Raw genomic sequence first — 25,038 nt, forward strand, 5'->3', positions numbered from 1 at the left:
TGCGTCACCCATCTAGCTGAAGAAACACTGAAAATGTTCTAAAAAGTTAAGAAAAATTAAACTGCAACTGCATGGAAGCTGTAAAAGATATGAAAACACGGATGCTTCACATTCAAAGCCTTGTGACCCGTTCAAACTTTGAATGTGGTTTCTACTGTAAAATATGCTACAGGGCTCCAAAGATGGCTGGCTTTTGGGCTGTTGTCCTATTCACTTCAATGGGGATTTTTAAGGCAGGTTTTTACAAATTTTGTCAAAACCACACAAGGAACTGCCACTAAAAGTCATAGCACACCTTTCCTGATCGAGCAGCATGTTTTAAGATAAAATATGTATGGGTTATCTGAAAACTGCGGGATGAGTTGTGCCAAAAACCTGTTGAGAATCTATGAGAACAAGCCCAAGGCATAGAAAACTAATGATAAATATCTGCGTCGTGTTTCTGTCTGTCCAGTTTGTAAGGCAGCCAAAGCCGACCTGGTGTTCCTGGTCGACGGTTCCTGGAGCATCGGCGATGACAACTTCCTGAAGATCATCCGTTTCCTCTACAGCACCACCGGAGCTCTGGACCGGATCGGCCCAGACGGCACTCAGGTACCACGGAGGGCGGCTCGGCCTTCTTTAGACAGAGTGACAGCTTTGACGGCCGTTGCTCTAAACTCTTGCTGTCTCCTGGTGCTCGGTTTGACTGGCAGGTTATTGACAGGAAAACTACAGAAAAAACACAGAACAACCTAGAAGCAGAGACTTGGAGCTTTTTCTTTCGGGACCGTGGCAAAAGCTGCACTTTGCCAGAGGCGCAGCAGGATTCTCGGCCTTGTTCTGCATGTCGGCGGGTCGCTGCGCTCTGCAGTGGCAGCAGAGACGGAGTAATGAAGGAGATCATCAGTGGTAATCCACTGAGCGCTGCAGTGGGACTGTCAGTATCGACTGCACTGCACACAGCACACCTTGTGCCTTTATTACTGGATCCATGACTTCAATTTTCATCAAACAATGTTCTTTCAACAACTAGTTATCTCAGAGTTAAACAGGCATTTGTTTCTGACGTGAGCATCTATGTGACTGAAATTGGAAATACACTAGCTTTAGCTGGAGATATGTTGTTTGTCGTATACCTGGATCGGTATTTGTTGATGTGTAGATGATTGTCCTGTTCAAAAGGGTCACGTAAAGAAAATGGCAGGTGGTTGCTTTACTTTCACGGGAGACTGAGGTTGTCTCTGGTATCCAGCCTCTACTTTTTCCCCTTGGTTTAGTAGCGTTTCAGTTCAGGAAAAGATCATAGTTTGGATTAAAATATCGCCTTTTTAGAGCTGCCACTAAAAACAATTTTTATATCTATTAATTTGTCTTTTCTTTTTTTTTTTTTTACTAATTCAATTAAGCAAAAAAATACTAATTTTGCTCCATAACTGCAAAATGACAATTTAGTTTAAGTTCGTTTCGACCAACCACATGTCATGATATAATGCAGCTCAGTTTGTAATGTACTAAAATGCGGTACTGTAGGTTTAAAGTGGAAGCTCTGACATGATAGAAATAAAAGAAAAATAGGAGCTTATTAGTCAAATCAGCAGTGCGATTCTGAAAGAAGTGCAAGCTTCTGTTAAACCCCGAAAAAAAGTGGAAGAACTTGTGTATTACAGAAAGTAATAATGTAATAATAATAATAGTAATAATGGCCACGGTGGACATTTTTCAAGTGCGGAGCAGCCAAAGCGATTCCTTTCCTCCTTGTTGTGGTCGTCGAGTTTGGTTTTAGCTTCAATTTATATGAAAATCCAACTGAATTCACAGCAGAGTCGTTACTTTTATGTCGTGTTTTTGGGTATTTTGTCAGACGTCCTTACAGTTATAAAATCAGCATTTTAGCAGAACAACACCGCCGAAGTATTTGCATTTAGTATTAATAAGCTGCATTTCAGTGGCTTTTTCATACCCATTTTGTTTTCTGTCAACAAAAATAGAATTCAAGAAACATCTTTTTTGGGAATGCAGCTGTATTTAAATACAACATGAACACAGAGATCAGGAAAGAAGTAAACAGATGTAAAGAGCCTCATTTCTCATTTCTGTGGTCTGACATCCAAACTCTTCTTAAGCCACCTTTTTGTTCTGGGATCATTTGAAGAACTTGTACACTGAATCAACACACATTTTGCAAACGATTGACAATAATAATAATGATGATTGATGAAGATGATGATGATGATGATGATGATGATGATAATAGTAGCGCTAGAAAACCCAAAGACGCTTTACACACAAACAAACAATAAATAAATAAATAAGTAACAGGACAATCATATATTGAGGTGGGATAATAGGGAGTATGGTCAAAGGGGAAATGCCAGTTTAAACAGGTGGGTTTTGAGCTGTGATTTGAAGGCCTAGACAGAGTCCGATTGTCTAACGTGCTGAAGGAGGGAGTTCCTGAAGGCAAGGGCGACACCGGCAAAGGCTCGGTCCGCCAAGGTCCGATGCTTGGGTCTGACGATGGGGATTAGAAGGCAGGAATCGGCAGAGCGGAGATGGCGGGTAGGGCAGTGATGTCAGAGAAGGTCCGTGAGGTAGGAGGGCTCGAGACTGGTGAGGGCTTTGAAGGTGATGGGGAGGAGTTTGAACTGAATGCAATCGTGGACGCCAGTGAAGTTTTTATAGAACGGGGGTGATATGGTTTCAGTTTTTGGAGGCCAGTGGCAGGGAAGCCATAGAGGATGCTACTGCAGTAGTCGAGTCTGGAGGTTATAAAGGTGTGGAGAAGAGTTTTGGCAGAGGAGTGAGAGAGGGAGGGGTGGAGACGGCCAATGTGGAAGAGTGAGGTCCTGTTGATGTTACTGATATGGGATTTGAAGGTGAGGGTGGGGTCCATGATGATACCAAGATTGCGAACTAAGGGTGAGGGGGTAGTGCTGTGACCATCAATGGTAAGGCAAAGTCATGAGCGGAAGGAAGGAGAGATTTGGGTCCAATGATCATGAGTTCTGTTTTGTTGCTGTTTAGTTTGAGGAAGTCGTTGTGTCAGCGACACAGTTTGTGATGGCGGAGAGAAGGGCTGGGGTGATAGTTTAGGTGGAAACGTAGAGTTGGGTATCATCGGCATAGCAGTGAAATTGGAGACCATGGCGGCGTATGATAAGTCCAAGAGGTAGCATGTAGAGAATGATGATATGACGCAACAGGTCTGCAGTGACACTAAAGAAAAACATATGACAGAATGAACCAAAATAAAAACAGGAAGACGTTTGGCATTTTCCGCATCAATGATTGTTTTATTAGTCACGGCTAGAAAGGAGTGACACCAGCTGAGAATGTTTGGCTACGTGGTCTTCATTTCTGACATTAACAGATATTTCTAGGTTCACTGAATGATCCTGTACATTAAAAAGTGACTCTTAAAAGTACCCAGAGTGTCAAAATGTCATGCAAAGAACTCCTGACAAAGACAAACCTTCAAGCAAGATTTTACTTTTTTTGCAATTTCCTTTATTTTTCGGTCCTCCAAGATAACTTTGAAGTAACTCCACTGTGTTCCCTCTACCTATAATAACAACTATACTCTCTTTTAACAGCACTGAAATTCAGTAGAGCCCAAGAAGAGAAAATTTCTAGGACAAACTGTGTTACAGCCACTGTATCTTTTTTTATCAGTCATTTACATCCAATCAGTATTCTCCTGCCGCTCTCCGGTGGCCACTAAGCTGCTCTCATTAATGGTTCTTGTTACCTACAAATAAGGAATATTCCTGTTCGCTCTCCCAGGCGGCCCTGATGAAACAACTTATTCTTCTGCTCTGTGTTACAGAACTTCCCAATGTGTTCTCAGCTCATTTACGTCGACGGTGTTCTTTTCTCCCCAGTGATCGAGCGGAATTCAGTCAAGTTCAGTTTGTCGCAGCTTTAGAAAACACTGCGCAAACATGTTTTTAAAGCTAAAACATGCTGCAGAATGAATGTTTTCTCATGTTCATGTGGAACATCCCGATCTTTCCAACATGCTTGTGTTATTTAGAGACGCGGCAAACAACAGGGCTTATGGGAAATGTGTTTATTCCACAAGCTTATGTAAATTGGTTAAATCTCTCATTCAGCATTTCTTCGTTTCTCAGCATGTCTTATGACAAAATGCAGTCTGCTCCTGAGGTTTGCTGTCCGTCATCTTTAGATTTTCGCAAAATTCAAACAATTTACAATTCCCTACCAGAAAATTAGAGTTTCTACAGAAAGTGTGTGAATATCTCCCCAGTTCTAATTAGTTTTAGCATGTTTGCCCTTATTTTAACTTTTATTTTAACCCTCTGAACCCCAAAACCCACACTGAAAGTTTAAAAGGCATGTTGTCTTGAAAATAAATTGCAACAATTCCCACCATTTATTATTGCTAGAAACTGCAAAGACAGAAAAAAAATCATCAGATTGTAGACTCTTCGATCTAATCATGTTTGCTGTGTAATTTAGTCGTAAAACATAATCCAATCCTAAGCCTAAAATCGTAATATTTCAACAAAATCACTTTATTTCACATGTCTGGTTTAAAAATTCACATTAATTTTAGTTTACACTAGATTCAGTGCGACCATGAAGTTGTTAGAGACTCAATTGTCACCAGTTCTATGATTGAAGGACTATTTGGCTGAACTGCAGGCTGTGTTGATGGAAACAAACTACAAATGTGGGTAGTAAAATATCCATAGTATGTAGAGTGACTTTAATTTTTGTATTTATTTTTTTTTTATGATAACTTTTTCATATTATACAGAATACATTTCTAAGTTCTCTTTACTTCTAGTCATGGTTGTGTTGTTTCCATAGAGGTGCAGGACTTTATATTGCAGTGAAAAATGAGCCCACAATGAGTAAATATGAATGAATGAATGAATGAATGAATGAAATGAAAAATACTTTATTTATCCCAGAAGGGAAATTCAATTATAATATGTGACGGGAGCAAAGAAACGCTGAGAAACTGCTTGGAGTTTCAAGATTAATGTTGCTGAACGAAGAGTATTTCCTTCCTGTCAATGCGCAAACCCCCCAAAATGGTGTTAAAATAATTGCAAAGCACCTAAAAGCAGTTTAGCAGTGAACTCATTGGACACGCTAGACCAAAACTTTATAAAGCAGTGATTTCTTGCCTTATCGTTGAGGTCAAAATGGCCCAATAAGTCAATTTTGAGTTCTTCCTGCTTCTAGTCATGGTCGTTCTGTTTCCATAGAGGGACAGGAATTTATATTTCAGTGAACAATGAGCCCACATTGAGGAAAAAAGTGTGAAAGGAGCAACAACAAAAAAACACACAGAAACCTACGATTCAGAGGGTTAAGAATAAAGGATGTGAGGACCCAAACATCAAACTTAGAGATCAGACTAGGACAGAAAAAACTGTTTATTTTAACAACACTTCTTTGAATGTGCACAGGAGTGGACTTGGAGTCGCTTAATGTTTGTGGTGAGCAGGCAGGACTTGGGAGTTGTCGGGTGATTTCTGGAGAGAAGAGCTGGTTTAGATTTAATAAAGCTGGAGCGCCGCGATAGCTCAACTGGTTGAACTGGCATCCCATGTACAGGGGCTATAGTCCCCGACACAGTGGCCATGGGTTCAAGTCCCATGATGGCCCTTTCCTGAAAGTCCTTTCCCATTCTTCTCCCCCACTTTCTTCTCTCTCTCTCTCTCTCTTGACTGTTATAGGCAGAAAAAAATTAAATAAGATAAACCTCACATGCTCACAAGGTCACACATTCAGATAAACAAGGATAAACAAGAAACAGAAGTATACGGTTAAAACCCACCAGGAGACAAACAGCAGAGGGAAGGGACTGCTTCCATGGTAGCAGAAAATAAAAAATGCAAGACCAAAGCATCTTCCAGGGGCAAACAGAACAACTGAAGTCGGAACTCGGGGTGGAATTGTTGCACATTTTTGGTGATTAGTTCCTTCCTTGTGTTGTCCCATCAGGTGGCGATTGTCCAGTTCAGCGATGACGCCCGCACGGAGTTCAAACTGAACTCGTACAACGACAAGGAGCGTCTGCTGGACGCCATCAACAAGATCACCTACAAGGGAGGAAACACCAAGACAGGTGAGATCCAAGAACACCAGCCAGGCTGCTGGGGAGGAGAGAACACAACGTAATGAGGAGACCTGGGGCCGGCTGTGGCTCAGGTGGTACAGTGGGTTGTCCTCTGATTGCAAGGTTGACGGTTTGATCCCCCACGCCTCCACGGTCAAAGTGTCCTTGGGCAAGACAATGAATGCAGGCAGGCAGCTTGCATTAAAGCTCTGTAGCCACTGGTGTGTGAATGTGTGTGAATGAGGAAACCACTGAGGTAGAAAGGCGCTGTATGAGTGCAGATGATTTACCTGTGGAGCTCCTGAATGGTGGATGGTGTTGAAATCGGGTAGAGTTTCAGGGAAACGGTGACGGATGCTTGAACCACAGAAAAAAAAAAAACTTCTGCACCTGATAACATCCCCAGAAGAAATCAACTCTAAACGCAGGAAAGACACCTGCATGAAACAAATCAGCAACGTGAACACGCACACAGCTTCCTAATGGCATCATCAATATTTACTGAGCAGAAGGCAAACAGAAAATTAAATCTGCCTTCTGTGCGTTGTGTTAATTTTCCTGTATACATGCATGTAAAACACGTGCACCCATTTGCTCTCATCCTGAAGTTTAGAAGTGCACAGTAGCCTTTATTTCTCGAGTGTGTGTAACGGGTGGAAGTCTGTAGGGAAGCGGTGAGAAGTGTAGTCATTAATCAGTGTTTACCGAGCAGCGCAGCCACTTCGTCCTGCAGGGATGAGACTGCAGATTTGTAACACTGTCACTGCTGGGGAGGAACTCTCCCAACGCAAATGTCGCTCTGTAAAACACCCGTTTTCAATTTTTATACGGAAGCAACAGTTTGGGGAGTTAAAAAGCACTCAATCACCGCGTTCTGCACACTGCAATTAAGTGTCCGTTTGCCGGCGTTCCCGCAGAGTATTTGATTACTGGATCTATTTTTTAAAAAAAACCTGCTGCTACTTTATGGCTTTATTGAAATGTAACAGCAGCAATCTTCCCGAAGAGAAGCCTGAGATCAATTTATACTTTAAAGTTTTAAAAATAGATTTAAAAATAATGGCTTTTTTTTCTGCTCCATGCGTTGTTTAGTTTTTTGTTTTTTTTTGAGGTATACTTTTTAATGAAAGCCAACAGAAGAATATTTGATTAACCTTTTAAAGGCCAAAAACAAGCAGAGGGGTTTGAAGGTTTTAAGAAAAAAAGTGCCATTTATCAGCTAGAAAATGTTAAAATAGAGAGACTCATTGGATGTTCAACTATCCAAAAAGGTCATGAATTACTCATCTGCTACTTCCATCAGGAGAAGGAACCAAATCTAAGTGTCCAGAAACTGCTTCGAGTTCAAAGGTTAGAATTCAAAAAGCGGTACAGGAAGACACCAAGTTCTGACTAGAGGTGTTAGGGAGAGGTTATTCAGTCGGTTGCAGTTTGCTACGTCGCCACAAGATGCCGCTAAAGCTGTCACACTATTCCTATAAGTAAGTTTGGTGTCTTTTTTTTTTTTTTCTTTTTCTAAACAACCCATGAGCACAGTAGCACCGTATTTCAGTGACTGTGACACTAACCTCAGATCTGGACTCCGGTATTCCATCTGTTTTCAGATGTCTTGCTGCTTCGCTGAGGTTTCCTCGCTGTGCAGCCTCGATGTTGCTCTCATGTTCATTTACATCAACATGTCATGTTGTCGTGGCCTGTCGTCACAAGTTTTTTCCTTCCACAGTGATATTTAATTTGTACGAAAACCTCGAATTTAGCTGTCAGTGAGGTCTTTTAGTGAGCAGTGACTCTTCTGCGCGTCACAAAGCAAACAGCAGATGTCAGACGGAGGACAAACAGATCTTCAGCAGCTGGAACGGCGACTTGAAGCTCTGCAGCTGACTAAACAGGCTGCTGCGAGTTTTTCGCACGTAGCAATTTATTCGGCAGTAAATTAAAACCGTGCAGCAGCAAAGCAACACGAAGAGGCTTCGTCCCAACAGGAAGAAACTCTGTGATGCAATGTTTTTGCTCAGAGGCTGTTTCTCCTCCATGATCGCTTTCTTATGTAAGTTGTGTTGAATGACACAAAGTTGCAGCCAAAGAATAGATTCAAATTGGAGTTCCCATAACTGTGCAGTCCGCTGTGACAGACAGGCAGATGGTGAGAGGTAGAATCAGCACATCCAAACATATTTTCTCCAAACCGCTTAGCTCTTCTAAACACTTCAGACACAAATTACTTTAAAAAAATGAGTGAGATTTTATTTGCGGTGTTTCTTTAGTTCTACCAAAAACATGTCTACCGTAATTTACGGACTATAAGCCGCTTCTTTTTTCACACTCTTTGAACACTGCGGCTTAAATGCCACTAATTTATGGATTTTTTATGAATTTTCCTCGAGACAAAAGTGGCATTGAGAGCGACAATGAAAGAGAGATTGAGGACGTGTGTGTTGAAGTAATTCTGAGGTGATTCAATTCCGACACGGAAGAAGACGACTTTAGTGGTTTTAGTGCGCAGGAGGAAGATGAAGATAGCCATCAATGACTTTTCCTGGTAGGCTGCTGTATTTTTTTTTTGTTTGTTTTTAACCAGCCGTGTTACAGGCTCTGTTTGGAAAAAGGATTCACGTATTTGCGTATGTTACCGGTATGTATTTAATTAAAAGTTTAAAAAATCTTTTTGTGTAAATATCTCATGTTACAACGTGCGGCTTATAGACAAGTGCAGCCTTTGTTGGTGTGCTCGATAGTCCAGAAATTACGGTAATTCGAATTCCCCCCCCCCCAGAATATGTTATTTTGATCAACTGTAGTGGACGTCTGACATAAGTGCTATAAAATGCACTTTGAGGCAGAATACAACATGAGAGGGGGGTAAAAAAAAAAAAAAAAGTTGATTACTGACATGAAGGAAAGGATTTTCTGTATTACAAGGTTTCTCAAATTGTTGCTTAAATATGCAAATGACAGAAAATTTTCAGCAAGTGTATACATTTCTAGAAGAGAAAACCGAACTGCTGCAAAGCGAGGTGTCAGGTTGCACGGTCATGCATGTGGAAGACTAAACATTTCACTGCAAAAGTGAGCTGGAAAAATTATTTTTTTAAAAAAACATTCATTTGCAGTTTCCAAAGCAAATAGTAGACTCCAAAAGGAAAAACAAAAAAATACATCGCGCGGCCTTTTGTAAGAGTTCAACGTTTCCTGGAGTTGATGTTGAGCTGATGATCACTGGTTCTGTTTGTCCAATCAGGTCGAGCCATCCAGCACGTAAAGGAGAACATCTTCACAGCCGAGGGAGGAGTCCGGAGAGGAATCCCCAACGTCCTCGTGGTTCTTACCGATGGCCGGTCGCAGGACGACGTCAACAAAGTTTCCAAAGAGATGCAGATGGAAGGTCAGAACTGGGCTGTCGGTGGTTTATGTGATACAGGATACAGGAAGGTTTTCAGAATTTAAGAAGAATTAGCAAGACAAAACGTTGAGCATAGAACAACATGAACTGAAAGCAAAATGTATTTTTTAAATGTGAATTTTTTAAAAAAGTATTTTCTTGTGAGTCCAAATTGTAGTGACTACATTTTATGCATCTTCATCTTGTCCCACCACACTTCAAGATTCAAAGATTCAACGTCTTTTATTGGTCACAAACACAGCTATACATGGTCTAACGTGCAGTGAAATCATATCATATAACACACAAGCTATTATATGATATGGAACTTCAAGGATGAGATCATTTTTAGCTTCTAAAAAAAAGTACAGTTAAAAGCCCTCATCCATATTCTTGTGCTGGTTGTTCTCAAGTTTTTTCCTTTACCTTTAAAGGCTACATTGTGTTCGCCATCGGCTTCGCTGATGCCGACTATGGAGAGCTGGTGAGCATCGCCAGCAAACCCAGCGACAGACACGTCTTCTTCGTGGACGACCTGGACGCCTTCAAGAAGATCGAAGAGAAGCTGGTGACCTTCGTGTGCGAAGCCGCCACTGCCAGTGAGTAACGTTTCAATCGGTTTGTTTGGGCACCTGTAGCACGTGTGCACAGTTGAGTTGTGGCTGCAGAAACTCCCGAGAGGACAGAGAGAATAAAACCGTAAGAAGCGATAAAGACACAGCATCGGATAAAAGCCAATCTCTAACAGTGTGTTTCAAGTGTGAAGTAATTTAAAGGACGTCCCTGATTGTGCGAGCGTTTCCTCCTCACACTTCGTAACAAATCTGAGATCTCGTCATCTTTAGACTTAAGCCTCGACTTTAGAGCAATCAGAAGGGCCCATCTGAGCATCTGAACCCGCAAGCTGGTTCATGTGGCACCAGACATGATTTAAAAGTGGTCAGTAAAACACAGAGCTGCTGCTGCTGCTGCTGCTGCTGCAAGGGGACCACTGAGACTTTATGAATTATTAATACACGTATTTATTTACAAAAAGAGCAGCTTAATACTCTCATCTAAAGGATTGTGTCCGTACTGTCTCAGTGGAAGACCCAACTTTAGACCCCAACGCTGATGGACTCCAGCACTAATAGTCATGATTGGGGAATACGGGCATAAATGAGGGTTCTAATAAGTGTGTTTTATTGTATTATTGTTCTTAGCTGTTTCAAAACATGTAATAGTATTTTGCTGCCTTCTAGTTATAGATAGATCTAGCTATAGAATAGAGAAATAAAGACTTTATTTCACTGTGCCTCTCCAATTCAACCAACTTTAAAGATGGAGCGTCGCCTTGCATGTTGCTTCATGCATTGGTCAAATCAATCAGTGCATCTTAAATGTCAATATAACAACTCTGGCAGTTTGTTTTGTCAGCTTTTGTGCTTCATGTATGATTTGCATATTTCGCTTGCATATGAATTTCAACCAGATCATGTGACCTGCAAATATTTTTTACCTTGGAGAAAAAAGCTTCATTCTGGCAGCGCTACAGCTGCTAGATACCAATAGATAGTTAAATGTGTTGACAGGATTGCTTTAAGGTTTATAATACAACATCCTTTTTGTTTTTCGCAGCTTGTCCATCTGTACCAATGAGCGGCAGCACAACTCCAGGTAAAAGTCCAACCACTTCCTGCAGGGGGTCATGCTTTACCCTTCTGAACATCAAAAGCATGTTTTCTGTTGTAAAATCACTCAAATTCCACCATTTATCAGAAACTGTAAAAACAAGAAAAATCATCAAATTCTAAGTTGTTTTTTTTTTTTACCATCTGTGACATATGGTTCCATCCGGAAAAATAAGCAAATCTAATATTAAAATTGTGATATTTATTCAAAATCCCTTCACACCACATGACTCAAACAGATCAGAGAGACTTTAAGGGTCAGAAAATATACTCGATCAATAAAATAGATGCAGAATGACAGAGGAGCAACCTGCCAGGATGCTGTTAGAAGATACGTTCAGCATGGTGAAATATCTTTGTAGAGTCCATGTGCAGAGAGTAGGGGATGTAAATGGAAATAATGAAGTATCTATAGCATGTGGAGCCCTCAATTTTTTCTATTATTGGTCACTTCTGTGGGCACTAGGAAAATGTTGCACATGCTGATTCCAGATTTTCCATTTTCATTTAAGTATTAAGTCATTCTATGTTTGTTTTATTCCTCTATTTTTTTTAATGATTTATGTCATAACTGTACAATACAGCACATGAGACATTTCTGAGTTCTCTCTACTTCTAGTCATGGTTGTGCTGTTTCCATAGAGATGCAAGACTTTATATTGTAGTGAAAAATGAGCCCACAGTGAGTAAAGATGTGACGGGAACCGAAAACGCCCAGCAACGGCTTGGGGTTCAGGGGGTTCAACCATCAGTTAGTTTGAGAACAATAATTTGGTCTTAAATATTATAATTGGCACTGTTTTTCTTCAGGCTTCCGTATGATGGAGCTGTTTGGCCTCGTGGAGAATCGGTACAGCAGCGTCTCCGGCGTTTCCATGGTCCCTGGCACCTTCAACGCTTTCCCCTGTTTCCACCTGCACAGCAACGCTCTGCTGGCACAGCCAACCCGGTAGGCCAGCTCAGAAAACGCACCTCATTAGCTGAATGTCTTCTTGCTACCTGCTGCATGGACCTCACAGAGACAGACTTCATAGCACGTTAGATAAAAGCAAATGGAGAATCTGTTTGACCCGAAAGAGATCACCCACAAGGAGGTTTCACCGTATTTACCCGCCTCTGATGTCTGCTGCTTTTGTTCGCTTTGGTTCGTAGGTACATCCATCCTGAGGGGCTGCCCTCCGACTACACCATCACCCTGCTGTTCAGACTGCTGGCCAACACTCCTGAGGAACCCTTTGCCCTCTGGGAAATCCTCAACAAGAACAACGAGCCACTGGTGGGAGTCATCGTGGACAGTGAGTGGAGAAACACAGCCTTCAACGGACAACTTGAACACATCTGGTTCTCTTAAGGCCATTTTATGTTTTATGCATCCGCAAACATAGCCATCACCCGATGCACACAACGGTCCAGGGATCACCTCTGCGGGATCTTTTGTCATCCACTTCTTTATGAGGCATCATTTAAAGAGTTGTAACTGAATTAACTCCTGCAGGACTTTGGAGGTGCTTTGATTTGTGCGTGCTTGTCAATCACTAAGTCAGTGGGAAGTTTTAATTCTCCCGCAGTGTTTTCGAAGTCCACTGACCTGTTTTATTCCTTTGCAGTCAGTCAGTGGACGTACAGAATACCAGGAAGACTGTTTTCATGAAGGAGACGCATGTCCTTTACAGATTTCTATCTTAAAATCAGATACTAAAGGATGGAAATAAACAGTGAACAGAAAGGGATGCCACTTGCTACAAAGACTATGGAATAAGATGGATGACACTGGGTATTCCTCACAAACAGACCTCAGGCACTTGAGTTTGGCAGTCGCACCTCCTACAGTTGAACTCTCTGGGTTCGTGAGGCGAGAGCTGTGCTGTGAAGTTGGCCAATAACACTCCCATCAGATTACAAATGATAACGCTATCAGGAGGAAATCAACAGTCTGGGGTGCACAGAAACCAACCTGCTGCTCATTAAAACCAATTAGGTGATGTAGGTGAGACGTGGTATCTGCACAGAGCTCAGATATATAATGAGACACGACACTACAGACGACCTTCTTTTTTGTGTAATTTAATAAAAGAAACATTCGATATCCTGTGTTGCATCATCTCCCTGAATATCTGTAATATTCGTACATTTAGTGTGTTTTTGTGTTTGCTTTTTTTTAACGTTTACATTGTGTGCGTTTCTGCAGACGGAGGAAAAACGCTGACGTTCTTTAACAACGACTACAAAGGAGATTTTCAGACGGTCACCTTCGAAGGACCAGAAGTCAAAAAACTCTTCTACGGCAGCTTCCATAAGGTCAGAGTCACTCCTGTCCTGTGTTGTTTGATTCCCAACATGCTGAACGATTGATCGTCTGACAGACTGCAGATACATCAGCGTTCAAAGTTTACCTGGATGTCGTAAAGTCCGTCTAGATTTTCATGCAAAATTTGGCATTGGTGTGACACAGGTGTGATTGAGTGAGGAGTTCAGAGGGTTAATAACCTCATTGTTTTACAGACGGATAACCATTTAACTGTTCAATGTTTTTAACACTTTTTGACTGTGGAAAATTTTACAGATTTTTGCTGTTTTTGTTGAAATACAAGTAATAGTAAAGTCACAGAAAAAAATTGCTTGTCACAGTAAACAAAAAATACATCAATAAACAGGCCAAAACTGTCAAAACGTTCACATCCAGAAGCTGTATTTTTACAAAGTGTAATTAGATCTTTTACGTTCAAGCATAAAATTACACAATTTTTCCCATATTTAGATCAGCAAAACAAGTTAGCAGATATTTGTAGTTGTTTGAAAGGAAATAATGTGTGTTGTGAACTAAAAAAGAAAAAAGAAAAAATAGGACATACTTTGATTTCTTAAACTGTTATATTGCAGATTCTCCCTGTTTTTTGTTTTTTTTAAAAAATTTTTTAATTAGATGTATCTTTTAAAACCACATATGAATTTACATTTTAACAGTAAGATAGGCCAAAACTGTGAATAACGTCCACATCAAAAATCTGTATTAGATTGTTCAGATTTGACAAAAAAAAAAGTACACTTTTTTTTTCTTGTTTTTAAATCTGCATTAAAAAACAACAACAACAACAACAACAACAACATTATTTTCCATATCTAGGTTGTTGAATAGACACATTGTGTCTATTAAGAACAAAACAGATTTTCCCTGTTTTTTTAATTTACACAATATTTACTGAAATCACAACAACTTTTTCTTTTTTAAATGTTATATATGAATTATATGAAATTATAGAAAAGTAAATCCAAGACATATATAAAAATAAAACAAGACAGTTAAATGTTTTATTATAAATGCCACATATTCATCAGACCAACTCAGTCAATATTCTAATCAATAAATACAAAATCAATATTTTTACAAATGGTAATTAGCTCTTTTGTGTTTAAAAAATGAAATTATAGTAATTTTACTGTATTTAAATCCATTAGGAATATCATTATTTTACTATATTTTTCATACTTTTTTAATGTTATAATATTCCAGAATAATATTCTGGCACCTTTGCTGCCAGATATTCTCCAATCGATTTTTTTCTTTCTTTTTCTTTTTTTTTTTTTTAGCAATGTAATAATACCACTGAACAAAGTCGCGCACTTACAGCAGACAAACTGAAACATGGGAACCTACCCTACAATACATTCATGTGTTTTTATGATTTGCTTGAAAGTCCATTTTACACGGCTGGTGCTGCAGCTAACAGAACAGATTAGATAGTTGGTTGGTTTGTTGGTTTTTATCACAGAGAAGAGTCAGTCAGTGACAGTAATTTCACCAAAAGTCCACTTATTGTTCCATGTGGGACAGTGTCGGACCTAAATGCACTTGTTGAGCGTCATGTTTAAATGTATGAAGTTTACAGTTTCAGAGCGCTAATGTGCAGCCGTCGTATTAGAAATAAGAGAGTCACTGAGTGGTAAAAGAAATATATTAACACCATCCACAGTTTTCTAGCAGCATTCTCCTCTTGAATCGTTTGCAGTAACAGACCTGCTTCATAGTTGTAGCAACTTGCACCTCTTGACTGAAGGAGGAGACATGTGATTGGTCCGTTTCGTGCAGAACAAGAGTCACATGACACCTCCTTTTATGGGAGCACGCTCAGAGCCCGATGAGGTAATCCAGTTAGCAAAGATATCTGATAACCAACCATACAGTCGTCCTCAAACGTATTCATACCCTCCCATTAAAGAAGGGAGAAAAAACATGTCACTGAAATAAGTTGAAATTGACAAAAGTAATTATAAATAAAAATTTAATGAAAATCATGATGTTGCTTTTGAATTGTGGTTCAACAGAAATATTAAAAAAATAAAAATAAATAAGTATGATGGGATTGAAACTAATATTTTGTTGAACAACCCTTTGAGCCAATCACTGCAATCAAGTGTTTTCTGTGACCCTCAGTCAGACTTCTGCATCTGTTGACAGGTATTTTCATTTTGGCTCGCTGCTCATCAGCAAAGTACTCTAATTTATCCTGGACAGTTTTGGGTTTTTTTGTTTTTTTTAAATTATTCTTTTCAACCACAATTCAAAAGCAATGTCTTATTTCACTAAATTACAATTTAGCAAATTTTTATTTATTATTACTTTTTTCAGTTTCTAGTTTTTTGAGTGGCTATTGTGAATTTTGCCTTTTCTTTAATGGAAGAGTACGAATACATTTGAGGATGACTGTGTCTCTGATTGATGCCCATTTACAGGTTTTGTCTAGTCAGCTAACTCAAAGAAAGCCTGGATATGTTGAACCTGCTTCCTAGCTTCGTGTCGACATACCCGCCCTCCTCCCTCGCTCTTCTTCTCTCTTCCTAAACCTTGTAGACACAGTAGTTTCGGCGCTGACAGGCCGACTGGAGCTGCCCTGAGCCTGAACCTGCTCACCGTCGTGTTGTGTTATTGTCGGTGTGTCAGTGCTGTGGGACTCGCCGACTGATCTGCAGTCACATCTGTCTGCTGGCTGTCAGCGGAGCTTATCCTGCTTACCTTTTCACCCTTTCCTCTGTGTGCGTCTGTGGTGCATACATAGTGGATTTAACCTGACAAGTCTCTGTGTGATTATGAATCAGAGGATATAAGTCATTTGATAATCAGCCAAATCTAGCACCTCTCCTGTCTTAACTTACTTTGAAGATTAAATTTTCCCCCATACAATGAAAAGGTCACAGAAGTTCAGCTTTCGCATCTCTTTTGTTCAATAAACTGTTTTTTAGTTGCTGAAAAGCTGACGTTTGGAAATATGACAAGAATGCAAAAAAAATATCCTGTATGGACTGAGACAAGGCTGTGCCGCTTCACACTCTGAACAGGATTTATATCACAGCTCTGCAGTGCTAATGCAGGTTGGACGGACTTCTGCTCTGCCTGCAACTGTATACAGAAGTGTGTGTTCATGTGCAAACACATGCGAACATGAAGGCATGCAGCGAAACAGTTTGAGAGCACAGATGAAACCGCCAGGGCGACGCTTGTCTTTCTTTACCAGCTAAAGTTTAGACCATATGTAGAAAAACAGGATCTCCAAATAAGAAAATGTTTTTTAAATACGGAAAACTGAGCAAAAAAATCATCAGCATGACTTCAATGGAAGCTTGTCATTTCACTGCAATTCTGCAAAAATGTCAAATCAGCTGCTGACCTTTTAACGCTCTTAGTTTGAAAGGCAAGTTTAAAAAAAACAACAAAAAAAACCCCACCAGCGTTAAAATTACACTATTTATCAGCCAGAAGCTGTAAAGAAAACAAAAAAGAATCAGTAGATTTTTTAGCTTTCTGACAGTCCTTGAACTGCTCACTGTGCCATCATTTGGTAAATTCACAGAGTTTAAGCTTAAAATCACTTTGTTCTACACGTCTTGTTTAAAAATGTGCCCAAACCAGGTATTTATTTAAAAAATAAATAAAAAATAAACTGAAACTTCTACAGTCGTCAGTGCAACAAAGAGTACATTAGAGACTCAGTTAAAACGAGCAAATCAGGGACTACTGGGCCGAACTGCAGGCTGTGTTTACACCAAGCAGTGAGGAGACAACCAATTTCTTGGAAAGGATTTCTTTCATTATAACTTTGCTATAGCGCACAAAAGACATTTTTGAGCTCTGTCCACTTCTAGACGTGGTTGTGCTGTTTCCATAGATTTATATTGCAGTTAAAAAAAAAAAAAAGCCTACAATGAGGAAAAAATGTGACAGGAGCAAAATAAAAAAAAATAAAAAAATAGCCTCAGAAGCTGCATGTACAATGTGAGTTGACGTCATGGATATAAAACACGCTTTTTCTTTGATAAGGGCGGTAAATAAGGTGTTAAAACTGTAATTATTTAAATGTCTTCCTCCATTCCAAACTCAACACATTAACCAAATGAGACATTAAAGTGTCAAACAAAGTTCCACACATTGATTATAAACATGGAAATGAATCTGTGTTAAGATGTTTTTAGTTTGCATCCTACTGTATTTGTAAAAAATCTAATTTTGCAGAGTCATCAAAGCAAAATAAAATGCTACACTGAGCTTTAAAGGCGCTAAAAACATCAGAATGGAGCTTTTTTTTTTCTTCTTTCTTTCTTTTTTCCGCCCGCTTCAGTCGTGCTTACGTGTCAAATCTTCATTTAGGAATATAGAATCCAAATTACAGAGCAGACTTTTTAGTTTTATTGCCTGTTTCCCATATAAGCGAATATCCTTGTTGCCGTGACAAACATAGAACACTGTAACGGTTTAATTAGAAAACCTTAGATATGCTAAATATGTGTACTCTCACATCTTAGCTTCTTTATTGTCTCCCATTACTGTAAATATAATTAAAGACAGAGTGAAACACCTCTTTTTCCTTTCCCATAAAAGGTTAATATGGTTTATAAATGTAAAACCTGTGTGTGCTGATCAAGATAACAGCGACACTCGGGGTGTTTGTTTTCGTTTGAGTGCAGGTTGTGGCGGAGCTTCAAATCTGCTCTGCTGTGCTACTGTGAAGGCATTCGTTTAACCACAGTGTCAAAAAGGGTTCATTTTGTCTCTGAACAAGCCTGAGCACACACAGTCTAAGAGATGAGCACTTTTGCTTATACGAGGTGTGTCAGAAAAGTTCCAGGACTGGTGTCACAAAAGATATATTTCAAACCCAAACTACCAGTTTTCCCCTTCAGATGATCAACCAGCACGTCTACAAAGAGATCTTGTGGCGTTTGCTTCGTTCAGTGTGCGAGAAGAGGCGAGATGTTGTGGCAGGACAAGTCATGACTGCTTCACCATGACAACTCACCTGCTCACAATGCTCTGAGCATCCGACAGTTCCTGGATGAGAAGAACATCGCCGTGCTGGAGCAACCACCCTCGTCACCCCACCTGGCTCCGTGGGATTTTTTCCTCTTCCCCAAGCTCAAGGGGGTCATCAAGGGGACCTGCTTTGAAGACAAGGACGCCGTCAGGATGGCTGTGATGTCGGAGCTGTGGAGGATCCTGGAAGAATCCTTCCTGGAGCGCATGGCGGCGGGGCAGAGAAGGCTGGGGAAGTGTTTTAGACTCCAGGGGGATTACTACGAAGAGGAAAACTTGTAGTTTGAATTTGAAATATATCTTTTGTGACACCAGTCCTGGAACTTTTCTAACACACCTCGTAGGTGTGCATTTTTTGTACATCATTTCTGGATTGTTTGCGCCTGTATGGAAACATCCATCCATTATCTATACACCACTTTTGTGCAGTATGACACAGTTATGCCATAAATCAGGGGAAAGAAAAGGATATTTATTTAACAAAAATGTAAAACAAAAAAAAAAAAACTACTATCAGCACATACAAAGTTTCACCAATGCTGCAAAAAAGTTTCACTCTACAAGAGATATTTTACTACTTACATTTGTTACAATTATTTTCTATACATTTCTGCTTCCTGCTCTGTGAACTGCACAGCCTGCAGTTTAATCCAGTTCTAAAGAGCAGCATTTTTTTCAAAATCTGATTAGATTAAACAGTTTATTTTCCTTTTTTTTTATGCGACATGTAGAATAAAGTGATTTTGATGAAGTATGTAAGTACAGTAACTGCCTTTGTAGTGGAGTGACAGTATAATGTAGCAGATAATGGAACTACAGTTCAGGAAGTAGAGCTCTTGAGTACACCACTGCTTGTCCCTGGTAAATAAGACTGTAAATTAGTATGTTTTGCAGCAGCCACAGCTTGCAGGTAGAGGGAGCTGTTCTGTCACAGCATGTAGAGACGAAACCCAAAGGATCCCTAAAGGCTGCAGGTGTTGGACAAAGTCTTCAGGGTTTTCAGCAACTGCAGCCAAACAGCCTGAATTCTAGAAAAACTTGAAGAACTAATTCATTTGTAGTCCAACAAACTCAGGTGTCCAGCACTCGGAAGCACTAAAAGAAAATGTTAAAAAGCGTAAAAATCAACTTTGGATGATTGCGTGACATTGTGTTTGGTGTTTTTCTTTCACGCAGCTTCACATCGCGATCAGCAAGACGAGCGCCAAAGTGTTCATCGACTGCAAGATGGTGGCCGAGAAAAACATCAACGCGGCGGGAAACATCACCACCGACGGACTGGAAGTTCTGGGCAGGATGGTTCGCTCCAGAGGGAACAAGGACAACTCTGCACCGGTGAGCAAAGCATGCAAACACACAGACGGTGCACTTTATCAGGGCTGGAACCAACAACAAGTATGTTCACTTTATGCACATTTCCTATTGATAATTCAACTGTTGTTTGGTGACAAATGTCCATCAGTGTTTCCCAAATGTGTTGCTGGAATCAGAGAGTTTAGACTTTCCTTCCTAATGTAGTGTGACACGGCAAAAAAAAAAAGAAAAGAAAAGAAAGAATATTGAGCAACAGAGGGCCGGTCAGTCCCAACATGGCAAAAGATTATTTCAATAAATGAGTCCAACAGCACCAGATGGAATAATAAAATGCCACATCCAGGTAAGAGAAAGAACAGGTGGGAGAAAAAAAAGAAAAATAGAGGGTAAAACCATAAACACAAGGCCACAAATAATAATAACAGCAGTAAAAATAAATACGATACATCAATAAATAAACGGGAAAACATGAACAACGAAGTAAATAAACTGAATTAGATCATTAAAATAGACGATAACAATTTAAAAAATGGAACTAGATGTTGAATTGTGCTCCATTTAATTTGGCTTTTTGACAAGATTTGACTCTTTCACGTCAAAATGAAAGCAGATTTCTACAAAGTAATGGCAGTTAATTAAGAGTATAAAATGTAGTGATTGTATTGACCACCTCTGAACCTCATTCAGCTAGAAACTAACCTCGTTTTGTGGAGGGGGACAGGACAACTATACATCACAGACTTCGCTCTGAACTATGCGACTAAAGTCTGCAGCTCTGCAAACCCAAAGAAAAGGCTCACGATGGGGTTGAAAAGCCCAAATCAGAGACCTCGTGAGCTCGATTTGACAGCAGGTCGGCTCTGAGAAATCACGAACCCATCATCCCTCCCTCTGATTGGCTCGGTCACGTCGATATCCTCCAAACAAAAGATCCTCCGATCACACGCCGCTGCAGCTGTTTCATCCTCGTCGTCGTTTTTTCATCAAAGCTGAGCAGCTTTTCGGACGATCAATTTCTGGCAACTCTCCTCCAGAAACAGGGCGAGCCTCAGTGTCTGATTGGTTGGATCTCCCTTTGGAAAGAAAACCCTGGACCCTGGCTCTGAAGCTGAAGAACTCCACCTGGGTGTGAAAAACGGTCATTTTGACACAGTTGTGGCCAAAACTGAGGAGCCGAGTCAGTTGGCTTTAAACCTCTGAACCCCAAAAACCCAACAGCAGGTTTGAAAGACGTGTAGCCTTCTAAGAAATCACTGAAATCACATTATTTTTCAGAGCCAGAGACTGTAACACAAGGAGAATGTTAGGGTTTTCAACTTTCTGCAGACCTTTCAAGCACTCATCCATGACGTACTGGAAAAAGTTTTTATCAAAATCAGATTTATTGGCCACGTTTGTACACACAGACAAAGAATTTAACTCCTTCGCTCTCTGTGTACAGTAATCAGCAAAAGTACTACAATAAGGTAAAAGTTGAAGAGTAAAGAAATAAGCTAGAACAGTAAAAACAGAAGAGCAACGTAAAAATAACATGTTATATATGTTTTGTATGATTTATTTGTCTCAAATTTTACCCACATTTGACCAAATCTAAGCTTAAAATTGTTTTATTTTAATTTAAATCAATTTTAGAATTCTTTAAAAATCGCCACAAGTTAACACTTTACCCCAGATTTGGAAAAAAAACAAAACAAAAACAAAATGAAAACCTGAGCTTTGAACAACATCATAAAAATTATTTTTAAGTAAACTGGGTTGAACTGCAGAAAGGAGGCAAGTATGGAAATAAATTTAAAATTAGTTCTAATTAATTTGTGTGAAGAATCTTTTTTTTTTTTTCAGAATTTATAACATTTGTTGGCATTTGGAATTTTTTTAAAAAAATTTATTTATTTATTTTTTAGTAGAATCAATATTTTTAAACAGTTTAACTTTCATTTTTATCTTCTTTTATGATTCATGGCCTAACTTTGTTTTTCTGCACTGAAGACATTTTTCTCTCCACTTCTGGACGCGGTAGCGCTGTGCCCTGGTTGGAGAACGGGAGCACCAGAATGTGTTTCTACTTTTTTTTTTTTTTTTAATATTTCCACAACCCGACACGAGGCTCAGAGTCTCCCACTGCGTTTTAAACCCCGTGAATCAGCCCTGACTAATACTCCAATTTTACACCTCCGAATTCACCACACCTAATTAGACAAACACAGGCATTTGCAGAAACGTTCAGAGGAAAGCCGGGGTAATCTTTTTCTTCTTTTTCTTTTTGGGCATGACACAGGATTATGACTTATTTGCACAGCACTAAAATATCTCAAGACATTCAGCGATTCGTAACAGCCCGTCATCAGCAGTCTTAATCCCGCCATGTGAACTAAAAGCACCCCCTCATTTGTAGTCAAACGGCCTCCCGGTGATGCATCTGCAAGTTTTCTGACTGCATTTTTCTGTTTTCCGTTATTCATTCCCAAAGTTACTGATGCTGACATTGTGACATGAGTACTTGCAGGTCGGTGTGAGCTTTTCTTGTTGCTTCATATTCAGCCTTTATTTAAAACTCTCCCAAAATCAAATCAATCAGTTTTTCCTAAAAAATAAAAATAAAAATGTCAAGAATTATGTGTATTTTGGAGTTTCCTCTTTGCACAACTTGACCCTCTGAGCGGTTTCTGGACATTTTTTGCTTTTACTCACTGAGGGCTCATTTTTTTTACTGCAACAGAAAGTCCTGCACGTCCATGGAAACACCACAACCATAACTAGAAGAGGAGAAAAAAATGTCTTCTGTGCAGTATAAAAAAGCTATGAAGCCATACATAATAACTAAAGTTAAGTTTAGTTGATTATTTATTTTACAAAACTATGTTTTTCTGCCTAAGAAGTCCCTGAATTTCTGTCATGTGAATACTGGATGCTGAAAGCTTCTTAGTTTCAACAAAGAAGTGAATTTATTTTTTTTATTGTTATTATTCGTGTTTGTTTGTTTTTTTTATTAGTGAACTGTATATTTTTCTGAATTTTTAAACAAGGCATGCAGAATAAAGGGATTTTCCTTAAATATCATGATTATAATCATAGATTTTAATCTTTACCAACAGAAAAGGTGCAAATGCAATGATTTTTTTTCTGCATTTACAGCCTCTCAAGCTGCTAAATCATCTGATTTTGGTGAAGTTTTAAAGATAACATGTCTTTCAAACCCGCTGGTGGGTTTTAATGAGACTAATGTCTTGGGGGTTTTTTGGTTTTCTTTTCTTGTGCAGTTCCAGCTCCAGAACTTTGACATTGTCTGCAGCACTTCGTGGGCCAACAGAGACAAGTGCTGTGAGCTTCCTGGTCTGGTGAGTTCTCTTTTGTCTAAACCACTCTTCACTCTTCTGTCTGTACGCAGAAGAGATGTTCACGACCTGTTCAGAGCAGCTGTTCCATTTCACCGTCACATCTTGCTTTCATCTGTTTCTTTGTGTCACCCTCATCCTGCCGTGATCATCCAGAGGAAGGAGGTCGACTGCCCAGCCTTGCCCAAAGCCTGCACCTGCACCCAGGACAGCAAAGGCCCCCAAGGCCCTGCTGGAGTACCAGTGAGCTTCACACAAATCTACACACCTACACATGTTTCTGTAGCAGCACCGAGCGACACACACTCTGAATCACACCTCGTGTTGTATTAGCAGCCTGAGTTACTTCACTTCAATCCATTTTTTTTTCCCTTTTTTTAACTTCTCTGTCTGGCAGACCTTATTTCTTGTACCTCAGCTTGTTTGTCAGCTTATTTATCTGTCCAGACTCACGCAGCGTCTCACAGCGGTAAACGTGTTGATTGTAACCACCTCCTGCTATTTGTGTTTCTAACAGGGAGGCCCAGGAATCAGAGGAGCCAGAGGTGATCGCGGAGAGCCGGGCCCCGTGGTGAGTTGTGTTGGTTTACTCTCTTTAAAAAGCCGCCGCTGTGCACACAAGACAAGACGTCTGCCTATGTTCTATTTAGATGCTTCCGAAAAGCTGATATAACTGTCAAACTGATGTTTTGCACAAGTCGTGTGTCATCATGTGTGCATCTTTTACTGTCACAGGCCTGTTGTTCTTCCGTTTATTTGTTAAATCTGTTCAGTTTTACTAATATCCAAGCCCTCTGCACCAGGAGTGCCCTAAAAACAATCACCACCATTCGGAAAAGAGCCTTTGTCGTTGCTTTTTGAGCATAACTGTCACTCTGTAGTGTTGATATACATGGCACTCGCACAATTCTGTACTCTCACACAAAATAATAATCATAATTAATCAGATTTATAGAGCACTTTTCTCGACACGCAAAGATGCTTAACACTGTCAATTATTCATTCACACACAGTCATTCCAGTGGTGGTAGCTACGGTTGTAGCCGTAGCCCCCCTGGGGCAGACTGACAGAAGCGTGGCTGCCATTCTGCCCCTCCGACCACCACCTCAAACAATCCATTCATACGCATTCACACCAAGCAAGGTGGGTGAAGTCTCTTGCCCAAGGACACAACGACCATGACACAGGTTACAGGGCGGAATCCACCTGCTGGCGTTTCTGATCATTGACCGACACGTTCTACCACCTGAGCCACAGCCGCCCCAAATAGCCCCCCATATACACAAAAGCAACGTGAGGGTGGCAATGGATCTTGTCATTAGCACTCTGAATCCCAGGCAGGCTTCCCAGGCAAGTTATCGTCCACAGAATCCCCCCAAATGATCATAATCAGAGCCAGAAACTGATGAATTGTGGGATTTACAGATTCTCATCAGTCCTTGAGCTAATTGCCCATGACGTGTCATAAGGAAAGATTATTGAGTCTTAACAGGAAAAACTGAATAAACACATTTTGCAACCAGGCAGCCCCAAGCAGTTTGCAACCAACAGTGCTGTCGCAAAAAGTTCAGGGTTTTTCGACTAGACTAGGCTGAGCTGCAGACAGTGTTTACTCATTAGATAGGAGGTGAGAATAGAAATGTAAGCAGTAAAATATCTATCAGCCGTAGAGTCACCATTTACTTCCATGACTGATAACACCTGAAAACATTTGGAAAAAATATATTGATGTTGACTACATGTCTGTACTTTTAGCCCTGGTTGTGCTGTTTCCATAGAGGTGCAGGACTTTATAGTGCAGATTGCAAAATGCATTGTGCTGAAAATCTGTTAATAATTGTGATAAATAATCAAAATCTCAATATTGATCAATTTGCAACTATCATTTTGGCCGTAACTGTGCAGAAAGTCTTAGAGAAACAACAAGAAAAAAACAGGTATTTGCCGTCAAGAACAGACT

The 25,038-nt window shown here is 40.0% G+C and overlaps 1 protein-coding gene across 1 annotated transcript in view; it reads left to right on the top strand.

The window, feature by feature from the left end:
* LOC103364287 (collagen alpha-1(XIV) chain-like) overlaps window positions 1–25,038 on the top strand; it is a 112,155-nt gene that overhangs the window by 32,053 nt on the left and 55,064 nt on the right. The window contains exons 5-16 of the mRNA XM_008291352.1: window positions 455–594; window positions 5,962–6,085; window positions 9,315–9,458; window positions 9,890–10,054; window positions 11,073–11,111; window positions 11,936–12,074; window positions 12,278–12,420; window positions 13,314–13,423; window positions 19,605–19,763; window positions 23,003–23,080; window positions 23,234–23,320; window positions 23,595–23,648. Of these exons, the coding sequence (XP_008289574.1) occupies window positions 455–594; window positions 5,962–6,085; window positions 9,315–9,458; window positions 9,890–10,054; window positions 11,073–11,111; window positions 11,936–12,074; window positions 12,278–12,420; window positions 13,314–13,423; window positions 19,605–19,763; window positions 23,003–23,080; window positions 23,234–23,320; window positions 23,595–23,648 (1,382 nt within the window). The remainder of the gene's footprint in view (window positions 1–454; window positions 595–5,961; window positions 6,086–9,314; window positions 9,459–9,889; window positions 10,055–11,072; window positions 11,112–11,935; window positions 12,075–12,277; window positions 12,421–13,313; window positions 13,424–19,604; window positions 19,764–23,002; window positions 23,081–23,233; window positions 23,321–23,594; window positions 23,649–25,038) is intronic.

Source organism: Stegastes partitus, unplaced genomic scaffold, assembly GCF_000690725.1.
Source record: "Stegastes partitus isolate 25-593 unplaced genomic scaffold, Stegastes_partitus-1.0.2 Scaffold738, whole genome shotgun sequence".
Lineage (NCBI taxonomy): Eukaryota > Metazoa > Chordata > Actinopteri > Pomacentridae > Stegastes > Stegastes partitus.